This window comes from Chrysochloris asiatica, unplaced genomic scaffold, assembly GCF_000296735.1.
Source record: "Chrysochloris asiatica unplaced genomic scaffold, ChrAsi1.0 scaffold00081, whole genome shotgun sequence".
In the NCBI taxonomy this organism is placed as follows: Eukaryota; Metazoa; Chordata; class Mammalia; order Afrosoricida; family Chrysochloridae; genus Chrysochloris; species Chrysochloris asiatica.
The window spans coordinates 9,409,051-9,422,197 of NW_006408599.1; the positions used below are offsets into that span (position 1 = coordinate 9,409,051).

The 13,147-nt window shown below is 42.4% G+C and overlaps 1 protein-coding gene across 1 annotated transcript in view; it reads right to left on the reverse strand.

Annotated features, from left to right (window-relative positions):
- The window catches only part of PAPPA (pregnancy-associated plasma protein A, pappalysin 1), a 302,780-nt gene that overhangs the window by 218,321 nt on the left and 71,312 nt on the right, over window positions 1-13,147 (reverse strand). Inside the window, exons 4-5 of the mRNA XM_006865683.1 lie at window positions 12,725-13,018; window positions 3,652-3,844 (exon numbers count right to left, since the gene is read on the reverse strand). Of these exons, the coding sequence (XP_006865745.1) occupies window positions 3,652-3,844; window positions 12,725-13,018 (487 nt within the window). The remainder of the gene's footprint in view (window positions 1-3,651; window positions 3,845-12,724; window positions 13,019-13,147) is intronic.

Consider the following 13,147-nt stretch of genomic DNA (forward strand, 5'->3'; position numbering starts at 1 on the left):
ATTCGGTGTTCCCAGACAGGGACAATGATGGCTCTTTCTGCTCCCATGAAGATTTAAAGTCTCAGAAACCCAATATGAGGTTGCTATGAGTTGGAACCGACTCAACAGTACTTAACAACAACAACAACAACAACAACAACAGCCATAGATGATACGAGCTACCATATTGGTCAGTGAAGACATTGGACATTTCTATTATTATAGTTGGAATTGACTCTGCAGTAGTTGATTTTTAGTGGGCTTTAATGGGTTCTGGTATGGTGCTGTAGGATTAGCACTAGACTGCAAAGCACAAAGTCGTCAGCAGTTCAAACCCACCAGCTGCTCTTTGGAAACTCTGTACAGGGTCATGATGAGTCAGAACCGACTTGACGTCACTTAATAACAACAGCAATAACAATGGGTTCTGGTGTGTCACTGCAGGATAAGCACTGGACTTCTAACTGAAACATTGGTAGTTCAAACACACCAGCAACTCATTGAAAACCCACACAGGGTTGTTATGAGTCAGAACCTTCTCGACAGCACTTAAGTATACCAATGAGTTGTAACAACCAAAATGAGTCAGAACCGACTTGATGACACATAACAACAACAAGACATCCATAAGCAACTGGAATGATACTAGTTATGTGTGTTAGTAAGTTAACTCCTCTCCTATGCATCCTTGTGAGAATTGAGATAATAGTCATTCAAATCTCCATTTTGAGAGTCAAAAGAGGAACATTAGCTAAGAAAGGCTAGACTCGCCTTTGGCTTACAGATAGAAAAACTGAGGCTGACCAGGTGGTGGAAATCCATAAGATCACAAAGACCTCAGACCCAGGGTATTTGATTCCCAATCCAGGGCTCTTTTCAGTACACCACAGCCAATTGTTCAGATAACTGAAACCATCCTGTCAACACATGTTTTCAAGAGAGATAGAAATAAAGAGTTAGAAAAACCAGGGTGGCCTTGAATTATTTATTCAGTTGCCCATGTGTGAGGACACAGGCTCTGGGAGGACCTGAATATGTTTTTTTAAGGAAAACCCTTGTATTCTCTTAGCCCACAGATGTGAGGAACAGCAGGAAGACATGAGGATGGCCAGGGGCGCGAAGTTGGCATTGATGGATGTAGTGGAAAATGCCAGAGGTTTCATAGGGAAAGAGAATTCTCAAGTAGCTAAACAGTGCTGGAAAAGTTTGCCCAAGATGGGCGTAAATATTTCTTGAATGCAGAGTGTGTGATGGGCAGCAATACCAGGCAAATCTCAGATGTCGTCTTGTTGAATTTCCTACAGGAAGTATAGGACTCAGAGGTGAGTTATCTTGCCCAAGTTCTCACAAACAGGGAGTAGTGAAACTGAGAGAGGAACACAGAGAACTGATTTCAAAGCTTGCACACTTTGTACTAAGCCAATTTGAATATCAGCTCCTTCTGTGTGGGAGACTAATAGACATAAAATGCTGTTCCATTTCTCTGCAACAATTTATTGAACTTGTGGACTGACTTCCTTTAGCCTATGGTCGACGTAGCTTTTAACCCTAATTAGACATGTTTCTAAAATGTCAGCTTTAATTTAACATATGATAACTCCGTTATGAAATCTTAGACTGAACAGAATAGCTATTGTATGAGCCTCAAGTACCAACTGACTATAGGTTATTAAAAACATATTGATTGAAGCTGAGGGCAGTATGTAATAGAGACATATCTCATTACACAACAATTAACCCTCCAATAGGTTTCCAACAATCAGATGGTATTTATTTAATGGACAATAACTGCTTTATGAAATACAAATTGAACACATACACAGGACGCTTCATTTACAAAACTTCCATTTTTAAGAGGAATTGAGGCCAAGGCTTGACCAAAAGTCTGATACTTCTCATCACCACAGAAAAAATAAATAAATCTTCGGGCTGTTGGAAAGCCTGCTCTGAAGTGTCACATGAGGTTTCCCAAACCCAGCTCTGAGCTTCCCTTGAGGGTGGGTTAGGGCAAGGAGAAGGGGTTTTTATACAGGGGGTGTGGGAGTACATTTCCTTCTCCCAGGATCACATTCACTCAGCTGTCAAACAAAGGTTCCAAATTCAGGGACTGATGGTGGTGTGAACAATTAGAGCCCAACTATAACATGGTACCATGAGCTAATGTATTTTCTATGCATATGTTCATGCACATGTACGAGCACACAAGTGTGTGTGAGTATAATGTGAACTGCTTGCTGCACTTTGTGGCTTTTTCCATGGGGAGGGAGAACATCACCATGATTCTGGTTTTGGAAGGACTTAATGAAAGCACATGCCAAACAGAACCCAGCCCTTACCACTTCCTATGAGTTCTTGGTCAAATCTGTTAGCCTTTTTCAGCTCCAGTTTCCTCCTTATCTGGCAAATGAGGACGATGATCTCCCTTTTACAGAGTTCTTGGAAGGATTACATGAGCCCTTGTAGATAAAGCATTTGGAATAGAGTCCAACACAGAGTAGCAAACATTTGATAAATGGCAGCAACCGCAACAACAGATTAATATTAATTAATCATTAGTGTCATTATTTTAATCACTATTAATGTTATATTTTTTTTATTATTGTTATATAATTATTATTGGATAAAAGATCCGCAAGAAAAGCAGAAGGAAGTAGTAATATACTAATCTGCTCTCTATTATAGTTAAGTTACAAAACAGATGCAAATGTTTTAGTCTTTTTTGTGTCCTTTTCAGATCGTATTCCCTTAAAGCTCAGGCTTCTCAAGAACTGCTCGTGTTGAGAGGTACCACAAAAGCCCATTTAATTCAGGTCTCTAACTTCAGGCCACTGAGACATCATTAGTCTTGCTTTTCAGAGGAAGAGAATAAGGCTCAGAAAAAGACAGTAGGATGTCCAAGGTCATGGTCATATGGTTTCTAGGCGACAGACAATAGAGCAGAAATGAGGTAACCTATGTCTCAATATATGTATATATTGAGACACAACACTTCACAACAACATATATATTGTTGTTGTTAAGTGCCGTTGAGTTGATTCCGACCCATAGCGACCCTGGATAGGGTTTCTGAGGAGCAGTTGGTGAGCTTGAACCACTAACCTTGCAGTTCAATGGCTTTGCAGTCTGGCACATTAACCCACAGTGCCACACCAGGACTCCATATATATACAAACTGATATATTCAGGCAAAGATTTGGAATATACCAGTATAGGTATGCATATGGATACATATATTTGTGTGTGTATATAGACATATATATGTGTGTATGTATGTATAAATGCACAACATAGGTATCTAACCATGACCAATGACAGTCTCAACACCAGAGTTCACAGAGATGAAACCCAATCCTTCATTTCAGTAAAGGTTTTTGCCAATGCAGGTTTCCAAGATTTCAGTAATAAAGGAAAGCTAATCAGTCAGTTAAAAAATGTATATTATTACTTCTTAATTATTCATTCATTTATTTCCTGACCCAAAATTTACAATGTGTCTATGTGTACCAATCCCTGTGCTAGTAGGTGGAACCAACTTTTGAACAAGGACGAGAACAAAGGGCACACTAAAATCCCTTTTCAAGTCTGCTTCCCTTCCAAATTTCCCTTTCCTTGGCAGGAGACAGAGTGGGGTGTGGAAAAGTAGGAGGTCAGCACTTTACAAAGCACACTCACCTTTCAAAGAAGTGGCCGTCGATGGGTGGGAACCACTCCAGCATCACAGAGTCTGTTGTGTGGCCCACGATCTGGGGGGCGAGAGCAACAGGCGCCGGCTTCCTGGAGGGCTGCCAGCTCTGGTACACCAGGTCCAGGTAACAGTGCATTCTGGCGACTTGATTGGGCGTGAAGGAGTCAGTACAGTCATCATCTGCAAGCAGTCAGAGGGAAAGATAAGAAGCAGGTTGCACGGGCGGGCATGCATGAGAATGATGACGTCTCCTGGTGTCCAGGGAGCCAGCACCCCAGCCCTTGCCAACTCAGGGCTGACCTCTTCTTGTGCTCAAGAGTTAATGGTCTGTGAACAAATTAGTATAGTCATCACTTCTGGAGACAGGTGAGCTGGAACAGCAAGAAGGGGAGGGTGGATGGAACAGAAAAAGTAAGTCTCTGACTTAGGCAATAGAAATGGACAAGGACAAGACAAGCTGCTTTCTGTGTGTCCCAAGTCCATTGGCCAGAAGTCACTCATTCCTTTATTCCTTCCCTCCTACACCACTCATTCATCCCTTGCTCATGCAATCACTCATCAATCATTCGTTTATGCACTTGGTTGTTCTCTTACTCCTTCACATTCATAATCCACTAATACATTCATTAAGCTCCTCATGGATGCATTGACATTGCCTTTAAATGACCCTTCTGAACATCTATTACATGTTCTGTGCTCTGTGTCAGAGGGCATGGAAAAATGGAACTTAGACAGTCCCTGCTCTTGAGGAGCTACTAGTGTGGGTATGGAGTGAAGACGAGCTTATCATTTGAGTCAAGTTCGTCATAAGGCTGCCAACCACAACTAAATGGAAAGAGAACGTAGGTGGTGACAGGAAAGCAAATAAGAAGGGTTCCAAGGAAGTGGGTGTTTGAGATTGCTTGGTTAAGACTGGGAAAAGGTGCTGAAGGTTTACAGGAACACTGAGGCATACTTCCTTGTAAAGAGCACTAGCCAGAGAATTAAGCAGATAGGAACCCCCTAGGCTCTGCCAATCCTCCATGTCCATGTCGGATCTGAGGACAATAAGATCTGCACAATACTACTATCGTGATGCTGATGTTGCAGGTAGCCTTTATTAAGTGCTTAGTAGGAGCCAGATGAGGTGCACGGTGCTTTAGACAGGTTCAATCCTCACACTCTTTGGGGAGTAAATATTATTATTTTCTCCATTTTATGGATAAGGAAATTGAAGCTGAGAGAGGGCAAGCAACTTTTCCTAGAGTACAGAACTAGGTGTAGATCTATGATTTGAACTCAGGCAGTCCTGACTTTAAAACTGTGCTTCTAATCAATAGGATTATTTGCTGAGTTTGAATGAGATCTTGTATGCATGAAGTATCCTGCAGGTACCTGATTAATGTGAGTTGAGCCTGAGTCTGAGGGGGCTGGAAGACCATTATTTTTACTTTTTCTTTTAAGTTTTTATTGCGAATTGAATAATAGTTTACATGGGAGAACATCGGTTTGACACTCATCATTTCATTGCAATGATTACAATTTCCTCCATGCATCATCATTCAACAGTATTTGCTTCTATTCCCTCTACTGGTTTTTTTTTTTTGAGGGGGGCGTGCTTTTGGGGAGGGTGGTTATGTGCCGTGGAGTCAGTTCCAACTCATAGTGACCCTGTACAGGGTTTCTGAGGCTGTAATATTTACAGGAGCAGAAAGCCTCATCTTTCTCCTGCAGGGGGATGTACACAAAAACACTCAGGAATATATAATCATTTAAACAAACAAAGGGCATATTCTACAAGCCTGACTCCTAGCCACCAGCACACAGCCTTTCTAGAGTCCTCTGCTGCTCTGTCTCTCCATGTCCTCATCTCTGCATCCATCTCTGGTGGTACACCATCTTGAAGATTTCATTAGGTCCAACGATACTCTCTCTTTTCTAGAATACAGACTGAAGACTCAAGACACGGGCTCAAGGGAAGGCACCTGCCTCCCATCTCATCTCTACAGCTTTATTCAGCTGTCCCAGGGGTAAGTCACTGTTTTGGCTTGGTTTCCCTAAACACCACTTCCCAGAGGCATCCGACTGGTCAGGTCTTCTGCAGCTGGGCTCTAGACAGAGGAGCACACGGCTGTCCAGATCTGAAAACAAACTTGCCACTGGGAATCTTGCAGCACAAGCTCACTTCCCTTATCAAACAAACAGAAAATAAGTTTGGGCAGGTGCTGGGCATTTGGTCGCAGCCTTGAGAATCCAGCTTGGGGAAGGGACGGGAGTGTGAGGGAGGAGGTTATACACAGAAGCTGCCTCTGATCCCCTAAGTAATTTTTGACAGTCTTCTTTGCAGAACCCTGGGGATGGTTTTAATATATTTGGAGGAACAGACTAGCCTGATGTCCCTTCATAAGCACTCTAAAAGAGTAACTAATTGCATAAGTCTTAAGTCCAGAATCTACCATGTAACTTCTTGAAACCACACAAAATATGGCTCCCTGTTACCTGGAGAACAGACCCTAAATCCCTCAGGTCTGAGAAGGGCAAAGTCATCTGGCACTTTTTTCTTTTGTGACTGTGAACTTTACACTTCATTTTTAAATCCATGGAAAGGCCACAGAATGAATTATATTTAGGAGAGGGGAATGATGGTCAAGAAAAGATGGCTGGGTGGTTAGGTTAGTGAATGCAAGATTTGGAGTCAAATTGAGTAAGTCATTTCATGTCCTCGGTGCCTGGTTTTCTTGTCTGTCAAGTAGAGACCATGGTGGTAATAAGAGCGTTCATCTTAGTAGAGCAATGGCTATGTATTTTTAGCCACAACCACGGAATAAAATATTAATCAGGCCTTACAATAAAAGCGTAGCGGTTACGAATCGGGCTGCGAACCATAAGGTCAGCAGTTCGAAACTACCAGCTGCTCCGCGGGAGAAAGATGAGGCTTTCTACTCCCGTAAGGATTCACACCCTCGGAAACCCTGTACAGGGTCGCTATGGGTCGGAACCGACCCGAAGGCACTTAACAACAACAACAACAACAATAAAAAGGAACTTTAAGACTCGGTTTCCACATCTACATTTTGTCACTGTTAGGTGCTGTTGAGTTGGTTCCAGTTGAAGCGATCCTATATAACCAGAATGAAATATAGCCAGGTCCTGCACCATCCTCGAAATGGTTATATTTAAGCCCATTGTTGCTGCCACTATGCAAATACATCTCGTTTGAAGTCCTCCTTTGTTTCTTTGACCCTCCACTTTATATCCACCTGCTCCATACAGCTGTTGTGAGGATTCGATGAACGTATCAGAGTAAATGGTGAGTGAAAACTATAGTAGTTGTTGCTGCTATAGTTGTCTATATACTTCTGATATGTTCCCCAATCCCTGCCAAAGAAGCATATTTTCCTTTTATAACTCAGCAATTAGTCATTTCCATGTTTGTCAATATTAAAAGTTTGAAAAATGCATGTGATAAAACTTCGTAAGGTAAGTGGAACATATTTGAACTTCAATGCTGAAGCCAGGGGAAGTTTTGTTCTAAAACACCGCACAGAGACTTAGCTGCTATCAAGAATCCTGGGTGAGGTTCCAGAGGGTTTGCATTCATCACAAATGTTCTGTCTCAGTTAGCTAATGTCTAGAGTCAGCCCATTTGCCTTCCTGCCCCATAAGCAACCCCTCCCAAGATCTGCAGACACTTGACCACTGTCTCTAAGCTCAGCCAATCTAGTCTTCTGTGCCCATCTTGTTCCTAAGCAGAAAGGACTTTGGGGACATTAACACTCTAGGAGATTGTATGTACCTCTATGCTGTTGGTATAGTGGCCCGGCTTTGCTAACTAAGTCTTGGTCTCAAGAACAAGTCTCCATCTGTAGCTCGGAGACCATAGATCTTGGAGGTTCAGGGGATGGACTTGGTGACTCCATTCCCTGACAGATGTTGGAAAAATGCTTACCATGAGAGAGCCTCATTTCATTCATTCTAAAAGAGAATAATGATGTTGCCTGCCTCATAAGGCTGATGGTGTGGTGGCTGTGTGCTACGGAGTTAATTCCAACTCACAGTGACCCTGTACTGGGTTTCTGAGGCTGTGAATCTTTATTGAAGCAGAAAGCCTCATCTTTCTCCTGGGGAGCAGCTGGTAGATTCAAACGGCTGACCTTGTGGTTAGAACCCCAACTCGTAACCACTATACTACCAGAGCTCCTTCATAAGGCCTTACGAGCTCTGTAACAAGGTTGATGGGAGCAATTAACAAGCTAAACCTTGTGTAGTGTATGGATAAATTAGCTCCCCAACCTAAAAGTCCCGTCTTCTTTGTTGGGTTGAAAATAATCATCATGATGATGATGGCAAATATTTATGAGAGTGCCCTATCTCCATTTTAGAACATTTAGAAAATGCCAAAAACAATGACAAAGAGATAAATATCACCCTAAACCTATTATCTACAGATAATAAAATAAATATTTAGTGGATGTATATCTGCAGTGAATGTCTATAACTCATATATTCATATACAAGGAGACTTCAAAAAGTTGATGGAAAAATGGAATGAAAGAGTAATGGAATTTTACAATGAATTTTTTGAAGTCCCCTCGTAGAATCACATACATATTTTCAGATCTTATACTATATATAAGGCTTTGTGGCCTTTCTCTACATTAAATAGTTAACAAACAGTTTACAAAAAATGACTAATTGTCACTGAGTATTAATTATGGTACCAAGGACAGTGCTAAGTGTAGGATTACAGCTACTATTACCTGAGCAAAGTATAATTACCTTCCGTGGTACTGCTGAAATCACTTGTCTAGGGTCAAAAAGCGAGGACAAGGAGTATTTAAATTTGGACCCTTACTCCAAAATTAATGCTCTGAACCACTACATCAGTCTGTTTCTGCTCTTGGCCCTCAGTGGTCTTCCACATCCTCTGCGTTGGCCACATAATGTTCTATCACATAGGTGTCCCATGATTTTCTTCAGCAATCCATTATCAGTAGGCATGTGAGCCCGTTCTAATTTTCCACACATATAAAGAATTTCTCTTTTATGCCTGGCATCTTGTAAATGCCTAAAGAACATTTGGGGAATAAACATGCCTAAGAACAGTCTTAAAGGTAAATCTTTAAACAGATCAAACTGTGTTTCCCCCTTGGGACTTATTCCTTGGAGATAGAATTGCTGCATCAAAGCAAATGCGTATATTAAAAGGTTCTGACACCCGGAAGGATGTTAACAACACATGCTTGCACCAACTGGAGAAGGCCCTGACTGGAATGCCCTCTTGCCTGGCCCCTGTGGTCTATTATCTTCAGGCTGCTGCCTTTCTATCTGTTGAATAAGGTTTATCAGTCAGCCCAGCATGACCATACTCTTGGTGGTTTATCTTGTCTGCTGAATTACCGATCACCTGCCTGGTGTCTGCTTGGTTCAAGTCCATGAGGCAGATTATTTTGCCAAATAGCATGGGCATTGGAATCTCACCTCTACTTTGTCTGATCTGCATGACCCTAAGCCAGTTATTTAACCAACCCGAGTTCCACTTTCTGTACCCAGAAAATATATGTGATACTAATAAATAGCGTTGGGTTAATGTGCTTGTTGTAAACCAAAAAGTAGTAAATTTGAGTCCACAGAGAGGTACCAAGAAAGAAAGGTCTGATGATCTACTGAAAAAAATTAGGCTTTGAAAACCCTAAGCACAGCTCTTCTCTGACACCCATGGGGGTGCCATGAATTGAAATCAACTTGAAGCAACTGCTTTGTTGTTTTCGGTTTTACCCATTGTGTTATTTTAACGTTTCAGTGGTATGTTGTTGTTGTTAAGTGTCATCAAGTCGGTTTCAACTCATAGCAACCCTGTACAGGGTTTCTGAGAGGTGGCTGGTAGGTTTGAACCACTGGCCTTGTGGTCAGCAGTCTAGTGCTTATCCTACAATGCCATATGGCAACTATCATTCATGTATGGCCATTTAGACTTAAATTAGCTAAAATTATTTGCAACTAGAAATTCAGTTGCTCCGGTGCACAGAACTTATTTTAAGTACTCAACAAGTAGCTACCATGCTGGTCAATGCAGATATAGAACATGTCCATCCTCACAAGAAGTTCTCTTGGACAGCACTACACTAACTCTGACTGGTAACATAGTCAATTGGGAAGAAAACACCCAGGAAGGAAGAATCGCTAGAAGACGCTCACTGGCAAAGTCCCTGTCTTCTCGCCTTAACTGCAGGAGTCCCTTCCTCTCTTCACAGCCTGAGAACCTGATCCTGCTCTGCATTTTGAATTTCATCCAGCTCCTTTTGTCACCTCATCTATCAGAGATCCTAAGGAAAACAAACATTTCAAAGCTCGTGGTTGCCTTGAATACGCTTTTGCGGGTGTAAGTTTGTTATCGTAGCTCAGTGAATTAGTTCTGCTGTTAATGGGTCACTGAGCTGAGGGGTTCCTTTAAAAAAACAACAGTAAATCAATCAACCTTTAGATCTGTACAAAGGGGAACAACAGCAAAAAAGAAAAAAGATTTAGTTTATGGGGGTCTGGTAGCTAGTGGCAGCTTCTAGGTCCCTAACAGGCAGGCAAGCTTCCAAACTCATGTTATTGTTTATTTTCCATGTGCATTGAGCTGGCCAAGGAAAGGTGCTACAGAGATGGAATGTAAGCACGCCTGTGTGAGGGGCCAGGGCACCGGATGTGGGATGTCTGCTGGCCAGGAAATGGGAACCCAGTGGGAATCTGCTTTTGAGGAGATACCCAGCACCCTGATCTTTTGCAGCGACCTAAACCTAATGCCTCTTTGTGGTGTCAGAGGTGGGGTGTGGACCCTTCCAAAGAATTCAGGCTGGGACTGTATGTGCCTTACACTGCACAGGCCCTCAGAGGTCACCAGGCCAAATGGGAAAGCCACAAGGCCACGAGAGACCATCGAATCCACTTCTTTCAAATGGAAGGTTGCTTCCTGGAGATTCCAACAATGTTAGGGGCTGAGCCCCCTGATGTATGGAAAACAGTTAGAAAGCTATCCAAGTAGCTCCATTGCCCACCGGCCCATCAGGTAGGCTCTTCTGAAGGGTGGCATAAGAGAAGGGAGAAGACCACTTAGAGTCAGAGCCCTTCAGTCTCTGTTTCTGCTCAACATTTTATCAGATGTGGGACCTAGGGCAAATAACATCACCAAGATCCCATGATCTTCTTGTGAGAATTAAATGAGATTGTGAATATCAAAGTACTTATGGACAATAAATTGTTATACAAGTGAAAATATCATTAATGAAAAGAATCAATTTCATATATCCATTATGATGTTGTTGATGTTAAGTACCATAAAGTTGGGTCTGACACATAGTGACTCTGTAGAGAGTTTCTGAGGGGCAGCAGGTGGGTTTAAACCACCGAACTGAACTTGTGGTTAGCAGTCCAGCATCACCCCAGGACTCCATATCCATTATAGTAGGGTCTATTCATTTTTTCTTTCATTATAGTAGAGTTTACACATTTTTTTATTCCCTCTCTTCCTACGCTCCTCCCTTACTTTCTAAAAAAAACATTTGTTAAGTACTGGGTCATTGCTAGGATCTAGCAATGTATAAAATGAAATTTACCCTCCAGAATTCATGTGGCGCTGTGGGTTAATGTGCCAGGCTGCAAAGCCCTTTGAACTTCAAGGTCGGTGGTTCAAGCTCACCAGCTGCTCCTTGGAAACCCTATACAGGGTTGCTATGGGTCAGAATCGACTGGACGGCACTTAACAACAACAACACTGGCAGGAAGAAACAGTTAAAGTGGATATTGTAAAAGAGCTTGCTGTTCAGCTACCACATTCATTTGCGCAGATGCACAAGGATTCTTGACTGCAGAGCCTTGTTGTGAGGGTTGTGAATGCCGAAAAAGGGAATCTTTTTCTAGTTCAGCAAAAGTGCTGTATGGTCTAGTAGTGACATTGGTGTATAATATGCTAACAAGAAACACAGAGCATCCTAGAACCCACACATGAGCTCTTAACATGCTCCCTGATGCTCTAAAATGGCTACGGTTGAATTGTAACTAGTTCAGGAAAATAAACACTGAATTTTATGCAACAATTGTGCATTTGTAAAATCAGAAGCATTTTGTTCATTTTTTAAAAAGTGCCGTTGAGTCAGTTCTGACTCATAGCAACCCTGTATAGGGCTTCCAAGGAGCAGCTGGTGGGTTTGAACTGCTGAGCTTGTGATTTGCAGTCCAGGGCTGATTCTACAGCGCCACACCAGCAGTCCTAAAAGGGAGTAGGAGAGTTTTAAAGGAGTCCTGAGAAATTCTGTAGAATACGAACTGGACTCTTAACCAAAAGGTAAACAGTTCAAACCCACTAGATGCTCCGTAAAGATTTAGAGTCTCAGAAACCCTACATAGGATCACTGTGTGTTGGAATTGACTTGATGACAGTAGGTTTTATTTGGGGTTTGTGATGAGAGTTTAATGCTAATCTAAGGAGGGTCTAGAGTCCCAGTGTGGCACTGTAGGATCAGCACTGGACTACTAACCACAAGGTTGGCAGCTCAAACCCAGCAGTTGCTCCTAAAAAAAACCTTTTGCATGGGTGCTATGAGTCAGAACCTATTTGATGGCCCTTAACAGCAACAAAGGAGGGCCGAGGTTAAGTTAAAAAATATATAAGTTCAACAACTACCAACTTCAAAAAATATAGCTGGAAAACTAAAAAGAACCTTGTACATCAAGTCCAAAGATTCCATTTTCTTAAGAAAAGTGAGCCTAGAGAGGTAAAATGGTAGATCCAAACTCATTAGATGACATAGTGACAGAGGAAGGTCTTTCACCTGGGTTTCCTGACTTTTGGTTAGCTTACAGGATCCTAAAGTGTGCTTTTCTGAAGTTTTCAGTTTCCGTTTCTTTGAATCGCAAGGAAGGTATGTTATTCCGGTTCTTTGGGATGGAAACAATCCCAGTCCTAGAAAAATTAAATAACTTGCAGGAAGTACCAGAGCCAGGACTGGAACTCACAGATGAGTGCTTTTCAGTGCCCTGCTCTGCCATCTGTCCATTGTCCTACAAGTAAACACCCTGCAAAAAGTAGGCTCCTACCTGCATAGCTCATGAAGTTGTTGTAAGGGGTGTTGAAGAAGCTATGAAAACCACAGGTGTCATTCCCTGGCCCTGGGTCCCCGCAGAATTTGTGTTTTGGGGCTGGGTTGGTGTCACTGCAGAGGTCTCCAGTCTCAAAGGAGGGCTCTGTTTCCATGCAGGGGTCACTGCAGGACTGGATTTCTGAGATGCCTCGGAAGATGTGATAGAGGCCCAGACTGTGCCCAATCTCATGGATCATGGTGTGGGTGTGCCCAGGAATGCCGTAGAAAGATGGATTCAAGACAATGCCACCTGCAAGAGACGAAAGAGAGGGTTAGGCAAGCCGAGCATCCTACTCCTGGTGCAAGAACCCCTAAATCAATCAAGGGTACTACCCAAAACAGCCACCCTTTGATTCCACTGACAAAGAGCTTCTGTAAC